Source organism: Periplaneta americana, chromosome 12, assembly GCF_040183065.1.
Source record: "Periplaneta americana isolate PAMFEO1 chromosome 12, P.americana_PAMFEO1_priV1, whole genome shotgun sequence".
Classification (NCBI taxonomy): domain Eukaryota; kingdom Metazoa; phylum Arthropoda; class Insecta; order Blattodea; family Blattidae; genus Periplaneta; species Periplaneta americana.
In genome coordinates this window covers 135,679,515-135,700,973 of record NC_091128.1, presented here as the reverse complement: position 1 = coordinate 135,700,973, position 21,459 = coordinate 135,679,515, and the positions used below count along the sequence as shown (strand labels likewise).

The following is a 21,459-nucleotide window of genomic DNA, read 5'->3' as shown; positions in this document are numbered from 1 at the left end:
TAAATATTTCCTAATTAGTTGCAATTCTTCTGTTTTAACTGAATTGCTATATATCCTTCCCTATCTATTCTCTCTCATACTAGACTGTCTCCCTTCCATTTCTCGTTTTTCTATGTAAAAAGACAGCATTGTTATGATTAGACCGTGCCGCAGCACCAATCACAGGGATTATATTAAATGAGGGATATGAGGACTATGCCTTACGTCGATGTAGAGAACTATAGTCCCGTCGCTCTAATTTCCGGCAGCCAATCACGTTGCAGATCGGCTATTAAACATGTGCGTCTTGTGATTCGCTGGTGAAGACGTTCAGCATTTCCTAAGGCTCGATAAATACTTAATATAATCGCCCGCCATTTTGGCTCTTTTGTTTGCGTTCGTAGAAAGGACACGAGGACGTTATTTGCCGCTCAATTATTTGCTGAATTACAGTGCGTTTGATTTATTATCATAGGAGCTACGACATGATAATATTTAACGGTGTGGCAAATAGATCCCTCGTCTGGTAGCTCGGCAACGAAAGAACAAAAATGGCGAACGATACTACCTACCTAGACTTTATAGAGCCTTCACTTCCTAAGACGTAAGCAAAGAGGAGGAGTCACGCCGGGAATAACAGCGTCGCGACTTTATTTATGACTACTGATGTATTACCGGCAAAACGAACTTCCGACGCGGAAAATACTGCGTGTTCAGTTCAAAGTGTGCCATTGCTCGCTGTATGCCGTCATGTGGCTAGCCGATGAGCCTAGAGAATTCAATCTTCCTACACTTCCGCAGAGGCGTATTACCAATGTGCCAGAGAAGTTGCCTAGCAAGTACGGCGTTCATTCTGAAGAGTACTTACCTATACGTACGGTATTGTCATTAATGGCAGGAATGTGAACTGTTTGGAAACACGTACTGTGGTGAGTTTTTTTTTCTTCATGGGGACAGGGTTAAGACGATTACTTACGTATTTGTTGACATTAACTTCGACGCTCAACATGGACACGGAGCATTTGATTTGTGTTGCGGATTGTTGTCATTACCGATGATAACAAATACCCTGCGTACGATTTGCCCGCGCAAAATACAGTTCGAAAGAGATTCTGGTATAGCCTACTAAAAGCCAGGTTATGAACCGACTAAACCGGAAGCAACGTTCTGTTGGTCTCTTTCTGAGCTCTGTTGCCACATAGTGGCGCGAGATTCAAAGCGTGTTCAGCGTTTGTCACCGATATGTTTAAAATAACTACTGTATATAGTTCTCGATAACTCTATCCACAATATTAGTAATTAAAATTACTGTTTTTAAGAAAGCACGAGCTAATGACGCTGGTACGAAATGCGACTCGTAATGCACGTGGTACTGCAAATAAACTGGCTACACTGTCTCCGTGATTCCGTTGCCAGATTTTCGTTAGCAGACGACATTTTCACGCGAGGTCCAATGAAAAGCTCCGTTCTTGTTCTCCCCTCCATCCCCCACACTCAACGTGTCATCACTGCACAGGCTACCCCTCTAACCCGCACTTTCCTCTCGCCCATCCAACTACTTCCTGTTTCGTCGGTTCATAATCTGGCTTTTAGTATAGCATACAGACCGTACAGACCGCCATCTGTTGCTACGACGTTCAAGTTATACCGTACACGTTCTCAAGTTCAGATTGAACGCCCCTTAAATAAGCTGAAACTCGCTTCAAATCGCTGACTCACAACAGTGACGTCATAACACACTTTGAAATGAACACCCAGTATGTGCAACAACAACGTTGTGACGTCATTGTATCGTAACATAAACAATCACCTGGTCGACTGCAGCGCTCTTGCCAACAAGGTCAAGTCCGAAGTTCGCTTTGCCGGGTAGTAAGAGTTACAACAGACAAAACACTTACAGCCATTGTGAGTTATAAGTATTCGCCTGCCCTTTTGGTCCCTGTCTGCCAATACATTGACTACCCGGTGCTCAAGCAAGGCCCTCTCCTCATCTGCAGGCATCAAGTTGTCCAGTATGGCACTATTCTTCTGCTTGAACTCTGCAACTCTCTTCATCTGTGTGGAGAAAACAAAATTGCGTAATGTGCCTATGTCACTGGAAAGCAACATAAGTTGTAAACACTTCACAATGTAGAAATCAAACTAAACAATTTTGCGTATTTATAGATTTTTGCAGAATCGGCAAAATTGAATTTTTTCCCCATAATTACAACTAATGCATAAAGTAATAAAATATTCTTACCCCCTTTCAAGAGCAACGAGAATTTATAGTCATGAGTTAAGTGTGTAATAATTTGAATATCTTGGATAATAATCTCAGTATCATTTTGCTATGAAAATTTGTTTCATAAATCCTTCAACTAAGCAACTGATAAAAACATTCTATTCTCTGCTGATTGAGCAGCAGGGAGATATGCTTGAAATGAGTAGGCCTACATTAGAGATAACGGTGTTACAGATCAAATGCTGCGGACCTTGCTCCATTCGGATGGACCTAGATAAAGAAATTTCCGTTTTACGTCATCTACTAGTGCACAAAATTATTATGTATAACTTAATTTTCATACTAACTATAGTTGTTAATCTACAGAGTCATCATTTTATTTTTACTAACATTTCTAATATTAACCTGGCTATACCTTTGCTACCCCCTTCCACGACTGGAGTTCGATGATACTGACATAATATACAAACAAATCACTTTACTAGGTATAGGAGGGAAGTAAAGTAGTTCATCCATTTACGTAAACTAGGAAATATCGCGATTTTGAGTTTGATAATTTTCATTAGGTTTTTGTTTAATCGAAATACAGTACAATATTAACAATAAGTGTTTTTACTCACGAACTGAGCTATCCATTCGGACATATTCATTATGCAGTGTATATTATACTGTCTACAGCACATTAGCGTACAATTTAGATAATGAAGTTAAATTGAAAAATAATCATAATGTGGATATTTAAACACATTTTTGAAAGTGGTGGCCGTTTATTTCGATATAGGCTTCAGTCTTTTGTGTATATCATCGCACTATAGACTATTGTACTTAATTCCAATTACCAGTTTCGTCCTTCGTACTAGTAACTCATGTGGAAATAATTCTGTACCTAATCTGTAAAAGATTACATGACGTACTGTAAATTTAATCTTCACTTCTGCCCGATCCGAAAAGGTAAAATTACTTAGACATGCTATCTACTTTCCATCCAAGTAGTTACGTCGCAGGATCGTAGAAAGGAAGGAGGTCCTTTTATTTAAGTTATTTTAAACAGTAGTATAATATTACGTAGACGCCCAATTCCTAACAGAAATTAATGTTTTCAGAAAAGAGCTAAGATAGCCCAGCCATTAGCCTTTACAGAGGGGCGAGCAGAAGTAGGTGGGGAAAATCGGGATGCGACGTAGGCAAACGGACCACAGTACCTGTACGAAAATATGATTCAATATTGAAAACTCTTTCGTCACTGATAAACGTGAATATATTTATGAAACGTACTATACTCACTAACTCAGTACTGTTTATTATCATCCTAAGGCACTTTGACTGCATACGCGGCCTTGGTTCTGTGTGGAGGACGATTGGAAGTTTACTAGTAGAAGGGGTGGGAGTGAAGTACATTCAAAAACTCAGGTACAATAAAAATTGAAGTAAAAATAAAATGATGTCCCTGTATATGCAACACTAGCAAATAACACTGGACTTCAAGAATATCTATGAGTAGACTGAAAAACAAGAGTTTTTATTGCATACCACCACTACCACCATCAGTATCATAATCATAATCATCATCAACATCATTTACCGAAACGAGGGAGCAGAATACGGATGCTATGGATACATGTGTAGGCCATCGGCCTGTCGCGCAGGCGGTCCGGGTTTTAGTCCCGGCCAAGCCTGGAATTATGATTACTTACAAATGACTTTTATAGAACCCAGAGGTTCATTCCCGCCCTCACATAATCCCGCCATCGGTTCCTATTCTGACCAAGATTAATCCAGACCCTAGCATCTCCCATCCCTCTCAAATTCATTTTAATATTATCCTCCCATCTACGTTTCGGCCTCTCCAAAGATCTTTTTCCCTGAGGTCTTCCAACTAACACTCCACTATGCATTTCTGTATTCACCCATGCGTGCTACATGCCCTGCCCATCTCAAACGTCTGGATTTCACGTTCCTAATTATGTTTGGTGAACGTCTGGCCGCGAAACGAGGTGGCCTGGGTTCGATTCCCGGTCGGGGCAAGTTACCTGGTTGAGGTTTATTCCGGGGTTTTCCCTCAACCCATTACGAGCAAATGCTGGGTAACTATCGGTGCTGAACCCCGGACTCATTTCACCGGCATTATCACCTTCATCTCATTCAGGCGCTAAATAACCTCAGCTGTTAATAAAGCGTCGTAAAATAACGTACTAAAATAAAAAAAAATGTTAGGTGACGAACGCAATGCGTGCAGTTCTCTGTTCTGCGGCTTTCTCCCGTAATTTCTTCCCTCTTAGCCCAAAATATTTTCCTAAGCATCTTATTCTCGAAAACCCTTAACCTCTCAAAGTAAGAGTCCAAGTTTCACAACCATACAGAACAACCTGTAATATACCTGTTTTATAAGTTCTAACTTTCAGTTTTTTTTTAAAGCAGACTAGATGACAGAATCTTCTCGACCTAATAATAGCAAGCATTTCCCATATTTATTCTGCGTTTAATTTCCTCTCGAGTGTCATTTATATTTGTTACTGTTGCTCCAATATATTTTAATTTTTTCATGTTTTTCAAAGGATAAGTTTCCAATTTTTATATTTCCATTTTGTACGAGACATAATCGTATGCTTTGCTTTTTCGGGGTTTATTCCCGTGTTTTCCCTAATAGTTTGTGGATTTTTCTCGTAACATAGTCTGGAATTATATTTTTGAAAAATGCATAGTGATATTTCTGGCAAAGAAAGTCGAATTTGGGAATTTTCTAGATGTTCTCCCTTTTCTCCAGTAAAGACATCTTTTCGTCAACGTTTTTTTTTTTTTTTTTTTTTTTTTCATCAGCGACTTGAGGAGGATACTGGTGTCCAAGGGAGCGTATGAGGTTACCGGCATGCGAGGGTACCTTCGCACGGTCGACCGATGTGGATGAAAACACGTCTCGCTTGGGATTTAATGTAATATGCCCCTGAAGGCAGGGTCACGTAAGAACAACAATTGAACGCCAATTCATAAAGGCTGCTTCTTGTAGACATACGAGGGTGCTTCAAAGGGCAGGGCATAGTTGCGCCCCACGGTAAGATAAAATGCAGCAGATAATAAGGGTCCCTATTTTGTGGGCATAGTTGCGCCCCGTTCCCATCAGGTAGAGAAAAGAGGATGGCATAGTTGCGCCCCGATGAAATAGGTAGAGAAAAAGACACTACGGAAACTCGAGCCTCGTAATCAACCAACCTTATTGATTTCTTATTCGATTTAATATTCATTATCGATACCGTTAAAATGAACACCATGAAGTTGGCAGTACTTTATTAACTGTTTTTCTACTGTTTATGTAGTGATTATTGATAGCCTACCGTTAAAATGAACACCATGAAGTTGGCAGTTCTTTATTAACTGTATTTCTACTGTTTATGCAGTAATTATCAATAGCCTACCGTTAAAATGAACACCATGAAGTTGGCAATACTTTATTAACTGACATATTGAAATGAATGAGCCGTTGGAATATGGGGGCTTAGCAATCTTTGACATTTTATTAATGATTTTTACACCGTCTGCGGCGTATAGTGAGGTTAATTTAAAATGAATGTTAAGTTTAGTGAAAAGGGTAAAGAGTTAATAATTCACAATGGTTCTAAGTTTCAATTTTCGAAACCCTGTACCGTAGGGTTAAGATATCGATGTACAAATAAAAAATGCAGTTCATTTCTTGTGTGTGATCGATAAAAAAGTGTTATTTTAAATAGTAAAATTGATCATATGCTAGGCCTACCTGATTTCAATGCAGCTCTCACTGTAATATTTGTAAGTAATTTGTTTATATCATTACAATCACTTTCGTGTGTACTATGTCCATCGGGGAGAAACTATGCCATGTCCATTCTGCTACCTGATTTCTTCGGGGCGCAACTATGCCATGTCCCTTCTGCTACCTGATTTCTTCGGGGCGCAACTATGCCATGTCCATTCTGCTACCTGATTTCTTCGGGGCGCAACTATGCCATGTCCCTTCTGCTACCTGGTTTCTTCGGGGCGCAACTATGCCATGTCCCTTCTGCTACCTGATTTCTTCGGGGCGCAACTATGCCATGTCCCTTCTGCTACCTGGTTTCTTCGGGGCGCAATTATGCCATGCCTAGGCCTCCCAATTGACCTCGGGGCGCAACTATGCCATACCGGCTTCAAAAAGTAAGGTAACAAGAGCCCTCATGGACAAACTTCGTTTCCCAGACAGATATACTGATACACAGTAGTAGTGCACTGGTACGCATTACTTTTCAACATAGTCATCATGCTTATCCAAACACTTGTTACAACGATTAGGTGTTTTGGCCATTTTTTTAAGGGAAGGAATAGGTGAAATTACTAAATCTTACAGTTTTCATTTTTTTTCTCAAAGACCAAGGACACTAGAATAAAATTATGTGACACGTTTCCTTATTAAGATGAAATAAATTACAGTAATTTTTTTCAACGTGATTTTCTTTAATTTTCGACGTTCCACAAGTCGAATATTAAAGAAAATCACGTTGAAAAAAATTCCTGTCATTTATTTCATCTTAATTAATTAATTAATTAATTAATATATAAATGGTTCCACACGTCGAAAATTAAAGAAAATCACGTTGAAAAAAATTCCTGCCTTTTATTTCATCTTAATAAGGAAACGTGTCACATAATTTTATTCTGGTGTCCTTGGTCTTTGAGAAAAAAAATGAAAACTGTAAGATTTAGTAATTTCACCTATTCCTTCCCTTAATCTAGTCGAGATATTTAAAATTAAAGAAAAGCTTCTACAGTATGTAATTAATATCTTTGTTCATACTATCAAGGGTACACATTGGTGAAAATTTGTCATTTTTCGTAAAAACACCACACTTTTAATTTTTTACGATTAAAAATTGTTTGTGGTATAATGAAGCTCTGGGGAAATTTTCAAGCACTTATGCCCCTCCAATTGCATGTTTCTGCTGCAATTTTTAAAAGACTTATGCATGTAGTTATATTCATTTGAAATATTTAAAATTAATTTTTCTATGATTTTATTTTTTTTGCACATTTTGCTCTGTTACAAGTGTTATTTCTCCTACAAAATTTGTACTACATAAATGATTTTTTGTGGAAGTTCTTTAATATGTGTGTAACAAATCGTACTGTGAGGATTTTCTTTAAGTTCCACATTTTTTTTATTTTCTTGCAGGAATTACTTTTTTTTGCCCTTTTTAGAGTTTACAATACAAAATATTTTTTCAACTTTTTGGGTAAAATAAATTTAAACACTGGATAGTAAGTTTTTGCTTTTTTGGTTTCTCAAAATTAGAAAAATAGAATTTCAAGCAAAAATGTTAAAATTTGTAGGAATAATAGCGATTAAAAATAACATTAATTGTATGAAAATGTTAATAAATCACACATTCTTAAACGAAATTTGATTAAATGTGATATACGCACTATTTATGAGGAATACAATAACTGTTCAAAATTTCAGACTTCTACTTTTATTTGTTTAGAAAACTGATATTTCACCTTTGTGTACCTATTTATATACCTTTCAAGTGATTTATTTCACTTTATTTTTACCGTGGAAGCAACTCGCTCATTTTTATTCTTTCCTCGTGTGTTATGGTACCGCTTCGGCTCAGAACCGGTTTCTCGTGCATGAAATACGTACACAGCTTCAACCTTGCATTGTGCATGCACATAACGCAGGAATGCGCCCATTATTGCCTTAGATCATACGATCAGGACCGTAGAATTGATAACTACACTGCCCTTCAGAAGGTCTGTTCCATCCTACCTTTTGTGAATATTAAGAAAGCATTTTTGTTTCATTGAATATACTTGTTGCGAATTTTGTTTTCCTCCCAACATGCGGAGTGACTCCTATCAAATCTGCACATGGGCCAGATACAGTTTATTCTGCAGCCCACATACGCTGCCACTTGAGATAAAAATATATAATTTCAGCATGTGGCAAGAAACTATATGGACCAAGACGATACTTCTGTTAGTCAATTATTTCATTCTTAATTTCACATACCAGAGCCAATGCGCTTTCAGGGTAGAACTTAGTGGGTCGAAGGAACTTGATTAGGACGTCCTCGTCATCACGGTAGTATAACGTTGGTTCTCCTAGAACAGAAGAAATTTATGATCAGAATACACCAGCTAACAGAGAATATGTTCGTGCATATAGGCCTAATACTAGAAATTTACTAACAGTCAATAGTTATGTGTTCTTATGTAGTGTTAGATCTGGTACACAATAAACCAGCAGCACTTCCTCTTCGTCCTATCCATCTCTGGGTCGTCCTCATTTAGTGCGTGGATAAGTCTCGGAATGTAAGGCTTCCATTTTTGAGCTCGCAAAATTCGATGAACACTGGATTTGCTGATACCAATCTCACGAGAATATTGCCTCATTGACTTCTTTGGGGATTGTGCAAAAGCCTGCATGACTACATTAACACTCTCACTATCGGTGGAACTTCTCTTTCTTCCGCACCGCTCTTTCAACACATCTTGCACCGTTCCGTCGACTTCAAACTTGTCTCGGATTCTTGTGATAATTAATCTTGTTGGTGAATGTGTTCCAAATTCAACCCTCCAACGTCGTTGAACCTCAACAACATTCTCCAGTTTCTAATAACATTTCAGTATCCACTTACGTTCATCGAACGATAATTGCACCGCCATGTTTGTTTATAAACAAATGAACATTTTCATGCTTTCCACTGCCTTCTGAATCATAAGCCGCAAAAGTCGTTTTTCTATCTCATTTCTCTGTTGTGAAATAGTATTTCAAAGAGTGTATACATAAATTTGGGACACTGTATATTATTGTTTTCTTTGATACGCAATAATGGAAAACATGTCTTGGCAACAATTTAACCACTTTCTACGTTCCTAACTAACACTGTAAAATCCTCTTGGTAACGTTGAAATTATGCAATGAAGCATCTTGGTAACGTTGAACTTATGCAATAAAGCCTCTTGGTAACGTTGAAATTATGCAATAAAGCCTCTTGGTAAAGTTGAAATTATGCAATAAAACCTCTTGGTAACGTTGGAATTATGCAATAAAGCCTCTTGGTAAAGTTGAAATTAAGCAATAAAGCCTCTTGGTAACGTTGAAATTATGCAATAAAGCCTCTTGGTAAAGTTGAAATTATGCAATAAAACCTCTTGGTAACGTTGGAATTATGCAATAAAGCCTCTTGGTAACGTTAAAATTATGCAATAAAGCCTCTTGGTAACGTTGAAATTATGCAATAAAGTCCCTTGGTAACGTTGAAATTATGCAATAAAGCCTCTTGGTAATGTTGAAATTATGCAATAAAGCCTCTTGGTAATGTTGAAATTATGCAATAAAGCCACTTGGTAACGTTGAAATTAAGAAATAAAGCCTCTTGGTAACGTTGAAATTATGCAATAAATACAAATAACTAGAAATAGTAGATTGTGACTGAGCAAATGTTAACTTAGTAAAACAAGACCTTGATATTACTCCAGTTAACTTGCCATATATTATCAATGCTTATTTTAATCTTTACGAAGTAATCAAAACAACTTGAGGTCAAAAGGAAACTATCTTCTTGAAGGTCACTAGCGAATCCAGAAAATCTCTTTTAAGTTCAACTATATCCATTCTTGCGTAAGGGTTACTTGAAAATGAAATGTTACTGAACAAAGATGACAATCCGGAAGAGACTATTTTGAGGTAAAATCTTAATAAACTATTATCAGTTTCTGTTAGGCAGTTCTCTTTCGTTAGTTTATTTATAAATTTTAATTTTTTGGTTGAAAAATTGAATTTTAATACAAGTGATAATATCAATCATCATCATTCATGAGTTTATTACAAACCCTGGGAAGTAACAGGAAGTGCTGAAAGGAACAAGTTTTATCAATTACCAATGATCCCAGCGCTTCAGTACGAGATTAGATGTGTTTAAATGTGTCGTTAGAACCAACATTATCCTGGAGGTTAGATTTGAAAAAGAGGTCCTAGTCTTTGGCCACCACGTTCCTCAGACTTTCATTTTTTCCTCTAGTCTAATCTTCGAAATATCAGTAAACAACATAGATTAACTCTTAGCGAGAATCTTGGCCACTCGTGAGAACATTGAAACTAAATCAAGCAATCTCTGAGCGCGATTGAAGTGCTCCTGTGTAACAATGAAGTGTGGACAACGAGCTGAATGGATTCTTTTCTTAAGAATATCACTTAAAATGTTCATCTTATATTGATATAATTAATGTATACGTAGAAATAGGGTAAAGTTTGGTAAAACTGTGATACGGGTAATATTGTGATAGTTCTTTTTGAGAAATTATTACAATTTTACTGAGCGAGAGAAGGACCGGTTTTGTGCAGCAGCTTGTTCACGAACATTCCCCTAATACGTTGACGTAAAAAAACGATCTTCTTCTCGCTCCGTAAAATTATAATAAATTCTCAAAAAGAACTATTACAATATTACTCATATCACAATATTACCAACCTTTACACCATGTACTACATCATTAAGACACAAATAAAAAGCTAAAAGTGCGGTCCTAATAAAACTTGCAACTAAGCTCCTGGCTAGGAAATGTATCTAATGATAAGGCTAAAACGACGCTTCTAAGGACACGTATGGGATCATTAGCAAAACTTGCTCCTTTTCACGCCCATCACTTCCCAAAATTTGTAACGAAGTCAGTTGTTGTTTAGACAACTGTCCGAAGACAGGTGTGAACCTCATAAGTGACACCAATAAGGCATCACTAATGAGGCAACTAGACCAGGATATAATGGGGTAGGCTGGCTAGTTCCTTTCCCCCTCCATTGCATACACTGCTGACTAGTAACATGAAGTCAGTATAAAATTTAATTCTTTAAGTAAAATCTCCACGATTTATCATTTTTGTTGCTAATTATACAGAGTGGAAGTGAAATAATCCTGCAGATTGAAAGGGAAGATAGGGTAGGGGAGACTATTGTACCTTTAGCATAGTGTACCTTTGAACATTTTTTGTTTTTTTTTTTAATTTTTGCTGCTACCTAGAGGACTCAAACTGAAGTAGATTGTAGAGAAAGCCGCTAAGTAGCTCTGGTAGTAGTTTCAGTTTGATTTATTGCAAAGTGTGAGTTCCGTGGACAAAAGAAGTTTTTTAGTACCAAAAGTAAACATTTCGTTCATTGATATATGTTTTCTAACACAAAACCAGATTGTATTTGTTAATATCTATCAAGTACGGTGTGTTCCCTATCATATGGTGAGTAATAACATATTTCAATTTCCATGATTAATTCGAATCTCTAGTTTTGGGAACCATATTTGTTTAAAAGTGCACCCTCTTGTACCTTTGAACACAAAACATCTTGTACCATGGAACATGTTCCAAAATAAACGATACTATCGGTTTTTTGTTTTTCTTTTATTTTAAGATCATGTCACGAAGTAAGTCTGGAGTTAAGATATCAAATACATTTTAAATACGATTGTCAGTTTTTACAGTTTATATTCCCACCTATATTCCATGTGTTCAAACTTACAAGAGGGAATGTTCCAAGGTACATGAACCTGTTGTACATATGAACACATTACATATCTCTTCGTTTTATTTTTTCCATCCTTAATAGATCTGTAAACAGGAAAATACATATAGGAAGTTGTAAAGAAATTTTAAATAGTTATTTCAAGCATTTTTTTTTTCATTTAAAAAACTTCATTTCCCAAAATTAAAAAAAATAAAATAAAATATGAAAAGTGTTTAAAGGTACAACAGTCTCCCCTACACTTAAATGAATAGAAAACTTACAATATGTTTTGTGATTAAATGCACTGTTAATTAGAAAATTAAGTTAGAATTTCAGCAGTCTGGCAATATCGCCGCTAACACACTGCTCTTTCTTCTCGTAACACAGGTGTAAGAGGTCAACTAACTCAGGTCTGTCTGCCTTAGCGATCTATCTCCCATCTCCCTTTCTGGCTACAATGTTGTAAACTGGTCGCATCGGTCAGTAGCTTCAAATTAGTTTTTAATTAAATTTACACGGAAACCGTCCATGCTGTTGAAATACGCCAAAGGGATAAATGATTCTTTATTAGATTTTCTATCGATATGAACAAAAATCGCATTCTACTTGCAATAGTTACCGAATAAGATGGTGTTAAACATTTGAGGAAAAGAAAAAACATTTTTCTGAGAAAACTACGCATGTAATCTTCATCTTACTATGTTTTTGGTGACCATGATTGTGACTATAATAGTATTTAAATTCAAAACTACGCACTTTTCATATGGCATTATACTTTTTTGTTACATATCTACAACATGAGCTATTTGCTCTGAAAAAAAATTTAAGTAGGTTATTTTACGACGCTGTATCAACATTTCAGGTTATTTAGCGTCTGAATGAGGTGAAGGTGATAATGCCGGTGAAATGAGTCCGCGGTCCAGCACCGAAAGTTACCCAGCATTTGCTGAAATTGGGTCGAGGGAAAACCCCGGAAAAAGCCTCAACCAGATAACTTTCCCGACCGGGATTCGAATCCGGGCCACCTGGTTTCGCGGCCAGACGCGCTAACCGTTACTCCACAGGTGTGGACCCACTCTGAAAATCTGCAGTGTTATTTCACTTCCATTCAGTATTTGTGGTATACGCCATGTAATGCACAGCGAATCTTTCATAAGATTTTATCACTTTTCATAGTATAACAGATATACAATGTCTTCACGTTCGATTCGTATTCGAATACTTCGTTTAAATTTGAAGAAAAGTTATTAAAATGTCTCAAATAGATATTCTCTACACAACATTTTCCTTTTGATAGCAACTTCCTCTAAATTTAATAGCACAGCGTACCAACAGTTCTTGTCTTGAAAGTTCCCATTTAACATTCTGAGATACTAACCTTTCAGAAGTTCTCTGAGGGCATTGGTTGCTTCTTTCACTCTCTCAGGAGTTTCCCGTAGTTCCCTTTCTGCAATCTCCATCACCTCCGGTGGTGGAGGTCTGGTGTCGACCTCGATTTTTGACAATATGCTTGTCATGTTTCTGCCTGCAAATAGAATCTGAGTTTATAATAAATGGAGATTTTAATGTTTATCCCAAGTGTTATAATTTCCATTTGTTTACCATAATTATTATTACTTTCTCTAGGATAACGATATAAATTTTTGTGATGTTGCAAAAATGTATTTAGGGATTTTCGTAGGAATAGAGCTTTTCAAAATCCTTATTATCAAAGAGTGATTTTGGTCATTTCGTCTGTCTTTCTATGTACAGTTATTTTTCCTACATTATTTTGAGGGTTTCATCTTGGCCAGGCCTGCACAAAGTTTGCGCTCTCCGAGCCGGCTCACAGCTCATGAGCGGAATGCAGATATTAGCTGCGCTCTGTATAAGGGTGGACTGGAAGAAGGGGTGATTTCGTACAAAATGCACACAAAAGAAAGTACTATTACGAGTGTTTATGAAATGAATTTCCGTTCAGTGTTTGCAAAACTATCTTGGACTATTATTAATTAATAAAGAAATATTTATTTTACAGAAATAATAGAAATTCTATAGCTACTTAAATGTACAATATCATTTTGTTATATTTTTATTTATTAGTACATCAAAACGAGGTTTTATGATGTTGGCAGCTGAAAGGAACAGTAGCCTACTGATCGTAATGAAACATCAGTTACGTTCGATGCCTGCCTTTATTAAAGTTGAATATAGAAAACAGTTGCTCACAAATATAAATGTTGAGCCAAACAGCAATCATTTTCACAGCCAGCCTGTGTAGTCGTGGATATTATTGCTAATGTTCAGTCTTGTAAAACTCAACCAGGCTAGTAGTATTATTCAAATGATCTTTAGCCCTTAGGTCACATTGAAGATCAATGAGTTCGAGCTGTAAATCGTTAAATGTTAAATGTTATGTTCCGTCTTTTAGATTCCTCCATACTGTACTGTAGCAGTAGGTAAGCAATGTGAAACAGTTACTAAGAATAGGCCTACACACTGCACTCCACTAGATAACTGAGTGGTCGTTTCCCTCTCCTCTACCTATAGCAAGTCTATGTCATTCTGACTTATCTTCCTCTCCGTTTCGGCGAGCGGTAAACACGGCTCTCCCGCTCCGAATGAGCGCGCGCGCTCGTTGAGCGCTGTTTGTGCAGGTATGATCTAGGCTATATTGAGTAAGTTTATCTACGAGTCAATTTATTCGGGAACGGTTCATATGAAACATAATAATGTTTAGCAAAAATTAATGGATCTTTAATTAAAATAAAAACACAGTGGCGATCAACTTCAAGATTTAAGACTGGTTCACAATAAACCGGGAACGGAATCGACAACGAGAACGAGAACGGAAATAATGTTCCGTTCTCGTTCTCGTTGTCGTTTCCGTTCCCAGTTTATTGTGAACCAGTCTTTAGCAGCCGATTTTCTTATTGAGTAAAATAAATTGACAAACGAGACGGTAAAACTTATTTACAATACTAATGTCGTAACGTTTCAATTTATAAAACCAGTCGAGTATTGTACTATGACGTTACAACATGTGTATCGTACAAAGTTTTATCCGCTTTGATAAAAAAAATTAATGTAAAATTGAATATTGTCTAGATGTAAAATTTTTATGGCCTGCTATATACTGTACATTTGCTTTTGTCGTTAATCGATTCATGTAGAGGGCCTTGTACGAGAAACATATTTTGAAGAATGTTATTATTGTCGGTATTGTTACCATGACTAGTCAATATAAATATTACAAATGAAGGGTTCAGAGCCATAGTGGGCCAAGCGCCATATATTAAAAACGTAGAAAACAAGGGTTAAAATTAAGTGAATACTATGATTTAATGAAACATATAGCAAGTAATATAAGTGTGCATATTAAAACTAAATGATATGTCAATCGTCATTAAATTATGGTATTCACTTAACTTTAATCCTTGTTTTCTCCGTTTTTAATAAATGGCGCTTGGCCCACTATGGGCCTGAACCCTTCAAATGTGAGTGTTAATGATACTGAATTAGCAGCAAATGCTGCTATTGATTTATTAATTCCAACAAAATCGCGACAGAGGTACGAAATTTGAGAAATTTGAACAGTGGTGTAAGAAAGAAAAAGGTGGAGAATGTTTCTGAAAAGGTTATGTTGGCATATTTTTCAATGAAAAGTGAAAAGGAGAAATCAAGTTCTCTATGGACTCTTTATTCTATGCTGCGGTGTACGATCTCATTGACCAAAAACGTGGACATTAATAAGAACACACAATTGTTAGCTTTTTTAAAGCGAAAAAGTAAATTGTGAAAATATTACCATTAATGTGTATAACAAATCAAATTTTTACTTTACGACACTGTGCGGTAAAGTTCACTTTACGACACTCAGTGCGGTAAAGTTGGTCATTAGAATACTCGTTTCAATGTTGTTATGTTTCACTTTACGTTATCAAAGCGAATAAACATATTATTCTTACATAATTTGTCTTGTTCTACCTCCTTCTTTGATATCAAATTATAAGCCAATGTGGTGTAAAGAAATCCAACACTAGACATATTTACAATTCAGGCCTCCCTGCCCATGTTATCATCATGGTGCAGAGCTTCCTAGGAATAGGGTTACCATATTTGAAAATGAAAAAAAAAACGGAGGGTTTTCCACACATGCTTTATTCTAACAAAAATTATAAACATTCATCTGAACATCGTTCACTTTTTAGAAAACAATACTTCTCACTCTTTTGAACCTTCCGAAGTAATTCATTTCTAGATTAATTGATGCTGTCAATGAACTGACAAGAGAAGAAGTGACATTATTATTATTATTATTATTATTATTATTATTATTATTATTATTATTATTATTATTAGTCTAAATCTTCCTTCAGATGCATAAAATTTGCCAACTTTTACGGTGCTAATTTAGATGCGTTTAATGTACTATACAGTCTGATCCGTTTGAGTATGGACAATATTAATTTATTATTATAAAGCTATTATGATAGTAGGAAAAATTATTGCTGGTATATTATAATTAAAAAATGGGACTTTCCATATATGGCAATCAACAATGCATAATCTGAAAGGACAAATGAAAATTGTAGATAATTAAAATGGCTACTACAAATCAACAGCGGACACAATGTGTTCTTTGGTATGCTAAATTTGAGAGTGTTAAAAGAGTTCAAAGGGAATTTCGACGTGAGTATAGTGTGCGTAATGTACCTAAATATGATTCCATGATGGTGTGGTATCGAACATTGTAGAAACAGGTTCTGAGTTAAAAAAAACTTGCAGGGGGTCGCAGACGAAACCCAGTACGAGAAGCAGCTATCTCTTGGATTGGTCCCCAGACTCCCCAGATCTAAACCCTCCTGACTTCTTCGTGTAGGTTTTTGTTAAAGACATTGTCTTTTCACAGAAACCCAGTAACATTGATGATCTGAGAGTAAAAATTACTCAAGCTTTTCAACAAATCACTCCTCTTATGTTACAACGGACATGGGCTGAATTGCATCACCGTTATGAGTTGTGCAGGGTGCGCAATGGGGATCATGTTGATCTCTGAGGAATCTCCCATCTTTCAGTGTTGTATGCACAAAGTTACAACAAATAAAGTTCAGTAGTAAATGTTTTACGGTGTTTTTATTTGATTCATACCCAAACGGATCACCCTGTATTATGATGCTACAATATATGATTTTTTTTTTTTTTTGCAAAATTACTACACGCTTCTGTTCAAACTATGAAACATACAAATGAATCTGAGTCCTGAGAGTATACTTATACATGATTATGATATAAAATGTATGTGCAGAGACCCGAAGTAGCCTATAGTATAATATACCTGCATTTGTGCCCTGTAACCTGCAGAATTATTTTCAGCGTTTTCCTCATGTCAGCGGCTTTTTGAAGTGCAGAATTATATTGAACTTTAAAAATAAGACAACAAATGTCTCAGGATTCAGGAGGGTACCCAACTTTTAATGTACAATTAAGTGTCTTTTGTCTGTAGTAAGTACAGTATATGAAAGTTTGTCTTTTTATTTTGTGTATAGTATATAATGTTCATTTCGTGCATTTTCTAAATTACATATCGACAAACAAATTGCAAAATATAGAAATATTATTGATAATATGATAAAGACCCGAATTCTTCTGAAACGCGTAAAACGTACACGTAAATCAGAATGTCTATATCATTTCCATGACACGAACTTTTTTACTTCCTACAGCAGTGAGATGAGATGTGAATTTGATAAGATAGTAGCAGATATTCGCCAAAGATATTGTAATCGGATGGTGAACTTAAGATAATGCATACCAATTCGTTCAGAATTACGAATACTTGTCCTTGATAATGGTCTTGATGTGTCTGACTTCAAAAGTCCCAGAATAATGAAACTATAGAAACAATCAAATTGTTTAATTGATCGAGTATGTTCTCCAGAAAACTTATTATTGTCATTACGTTCCTACCAAAGAAAGTAGAACTTATATTTTAAAGTAAATAAGAACGACACACTTTCAGCGAAAATCTAAGTCAAGTGTCTGTTAGAGAATGAAAGAACCCCAGGGCCATAGTAAGGCGGAAAAGAATAGATCAATGAATAAAATTCATCACTTATTGGGAATTGAACCCATGATATTTTGGTCTGCAGCGCACCGCCTTAGTAGCGACGTTATCGCGTGTCTTCAATGTTGATGATGATGATGATGATAATAATAATAAAATAATAATAATAATAATAATAATAATAATAATAATAATAATAATTTTATACTGAAAACTCTGATGTTAAGCCATTCAGGATTACTTTGCTTAAGATTTTAGATTTTATCGACTATCTCTTTTCTGTACTAGTAACGGCCAGAATAATAGTAGGTGCCAATCATGTAGGACAGCGTTTCTCAAACTTTTCTGAAGTGGGGACCACTTGTTTAAGTCCGAACACTTCCGTGGATCACATTACTTTTGTTTTCTTCGAAAACAAATTTATAATTTTTTAAATATATTTTAATATCAATATACTTATATTTTAAAATATAATTAATTAATTAAAATTAATTAAATTAAATTATTTTATATTAGTATTAACTAATTAAGCTAATGTTAATAGAAGAAAATTTATTTTTTCTTTAATAATTCAAGGCAATTAGAGTTTGGATAATCTTTAACTTATTAACTAAAAAAATGAATAAATATTGGTACATTAATGAGATAGATGAGCCTGCCATTCTTGCACAGTTCTATTATTTGGACGCATGCTGGTAAGCTTAAGTCGGAGATTGTCACATGCATCGAGTCGATTTCAGTAGCCTACTTTGTTTTTATTAGAGTTAGTGATGAAAACCTTTTCTCACACAGATACATGGAAACAAACTAAATTATAATCTCTAAAGCACCATTGTACAGTTATCTTTATTTTCTTTTCACTTGTGAAGCAGCCCAGAAATTAATCATACCTTCCGCTTGGAATTTCATTTTAAGTCTGGTGTCATTCGAGAGTTCAATTAACTGTTCTCTTTCACTCAATGAAAGTTTGTTAGTTTCAATATCGCAATGAAAGTGATCACGAACCCATGAAAATTCGTCATATTTACTCGGAAAATATGTTTCAAATTGTGACCTCAGAGTTGTATTATTGGTGTACGACGTACAGTACGTGACCATTCCAATGTGCAGACTGGATGTCGGCAAAACTATTAAGAAAGTCATAAATACATGGAAAGGTTCGGTCCTCTGTTATGAATTTGGGTGGTCTCTGGCTGGGTTACAGGGGCGGCACCAGATGTGCAAGGAAAAGATGGCTAGAAACACTACGTTCATAGTGCTTTAAATCCCTCTTTTGTTGTTGAGAGTAGAGTGGGAAGTCAGTAGACGGATAGGGTAATAAATTTCATAAAATGTCAGTACTGAGAGAAAAAGTGAAAGGCGATTGCCATGTGTCATTTCCAAACTCTGAGATTTTCAGCTATAGAGTGATACGCAATTCGTTTGAATTTTATATTTCCTTCTGCCTTTTTTTGAAGGACCACAGGTGGTCCGCGAACCATAGTTTGAGAAACGCTAAAGCACATTTAAAAAAAAACTACAAATAATGTCCATGACTTGTCAGGAGACTATATATTTTCACTAATAAACTTCTTCCTATGTAATCGTGAAAACTTTGCAACTAATTCAACAGTTCACAGTATTAATACTCGTAAAAAATTACTTTCATACTTCATCGGCAAGTCTATCATCCTATCAAGGAGTGCGTCAAATAGCAGTAAAAAATTTTAATAGCCTCCCTATGATTATAAAAAATCAAACTCAAAACATAAGATTATTTAGGGCCTTCTATTCTGTAGATTAATTTATGACATTCAGCAACAATGCATGAATACTTCTGTCATATTAAGAATCAATAATAACTGCTTGTAGTTTACTATATTGTAAAAACCTTCAGTATATTGTAAGACCCTTCTGTGTGCATTTGAACTAGACTGTGACTATGAATTAAGATTTGGTAGTACTATTAAGATTTTTTACATGTTCCATATTCTAGCTGTGAAGTGATGTCTAATACCATGGAATGTAAATAAATACAATACAATACAAAGCTTGTTTGAGATTTAATTTATCTTCTATAAAGTTTTCTAAAATCTGAGCAGTACCTTCCTTTATTCTATACGCTGGAGTCAGTACGTCAAATTTCTCAAAGTACTCATGGTCCAGATCAATTCTGCCTCGTTTTTAGTAAGAATGTGAGAACGGAATGTATTGTGCAATATCACTAATTCATGTACAAAAATAGAATAATACTTTTGACTACAAATATAAGTTTATTCAACTGCTTCCAATTTCATAGTATCAATAAAATTAGTTTATTGCTCGCATATAACTTTAGGGGTCTTTAATATAAAGCAAGAATTCGCTAACAGTTTTACAATGCTATGAATAGAGTTTTATAATTCGAAACAATTTAGGCAGCGTATAATAAAACGAAAGAATACGTTCTGTTGTGAAAAAGTGTACCTAGGTTCTGATTTATTCAAACACATGCGTGGACACATTAAAAGCTAACGTTTGCTACGGATCCAAACTTTTTTTATTTCGAAATGTGATGACTCCCCTACAAGTTCTTCCGAAACTGCGACTAAACTCGTTTTTACAAGTTTATAATGTCAATTTCAATAAAAACCGGTAAAGTATTAGAACATTAAGTATAAATGTTCAAATAGTTTTAAGAATCAAGAGTTTTTATGAAAAGTAATATATTTATAGTCGTCGTTCTTGTTCTAACAAGTTCCTAATCTACTTTCAAGCCCTAAGTTTTCATATAAATTATAGATATATAACCTTTATAACTAAAGTCAAAGAAAATTAAAAATCTAAATTTACAAATTATACGAAAAGTAATATATATAGGTGGTTTTAGCATTTTCAGAGTCATTATTGAACTTACCGTAAAATATTTGTTCAGTGTCAATTTCTTAATAGCTATTAATAGTTGCAAAGAACATCACGATAAGAAATACATCTGTAAAGATGCGAGTATAACATTGATGTTATCAAATGTAAGTTTTTATCGCATTGACATTATTTAAACAATAAAAGATTAATATATTTTACAGACAAAAGTGTTGTGTATCGCCACCTTGACCATAAAATTAAAAAAACTCTACTGGACAAATGTACTTACAGTGACTGAAGTCTTCAGAGATTCCTAGATGTTGATCAGTCAGTTGTCTTCTTCAGACTGACCAATTCGTAGTGACATTTCTGCCTTAGAAACGATGTAAGGACTGCTTCTCGACACCTTCTCGTTAGAACTCTTCAAACTTTGATCCTTTTATCAAAGGTCGAGCCTACAGAACGCTTAGCTTTTGTTTCAGTCTCTGCGTCATCCATCAGATAATAGAGGATACATGGATACATTTATGTATTCTTGGTTCATTGATTGTCACTTGGACGTTGAACAAATCCCCTCCCCCACCTGACTGCACTGTGGATTGAAATATTTTAACGGGCCTTACTTACTTCAGACATTTTCTTAATCTTTGTTGATCTTTGGACCCTACTAGAGATTAGCAGCTGAGTGGAGGGAGTCTTACGAACTTGAGTTAGCATACACGAGGAGCAACGATGACAACACAGCTGTTACCAAGGGTCCAGACTTCGCAATCTTTAGCTTACTAAATACTCATAAAAAGGGTCAATATAAATTGGTTTTCAGTTAATCTGTCAATTTCTTTCACTTCGAAGTAGGCTAACTCAAGGACAATTGTAACAGGTATT

General features: G+C 35.5%; 1 protein-coding gene across 1 annotated transcript in view; it reads right to left on the bottom strand.

Annotated features, from left to right (window-relative positions):
• Positions 1–21,001, bottom strand: part of LOC138710916 (retinaldehyde-binding protein 1) — a 33,633-nt gene extending 12,632 nt beyond the window's left edge. Inside the window, exons 1-4 of the mRNA XM_069842109.1 lie at positions 20,864–21,001; positions 13,084–13,230; positions 8,220–8,311; positions 1,878–2,034 (exon numbers count right to left, since the gene is read on the bottom strand). Coding sequence (XP_069698210.1) covers positions 1,878–2,034; positions 8,220–8,311; positions 13,084–13,222 — 388 coding nt within the window. The 5' untranslated portion in view covers positions 13,223–13,230; positions 20,864–21,001. The remainder of the gene's footprint in view (positions 1–1,877; positions 2,035–8,219; positions 8,312–13,083; positions 13,231–20,863) is intronic.
• Between the last annotated feature and the right edge of the window lie 458 nt (positions 21,002–21,459).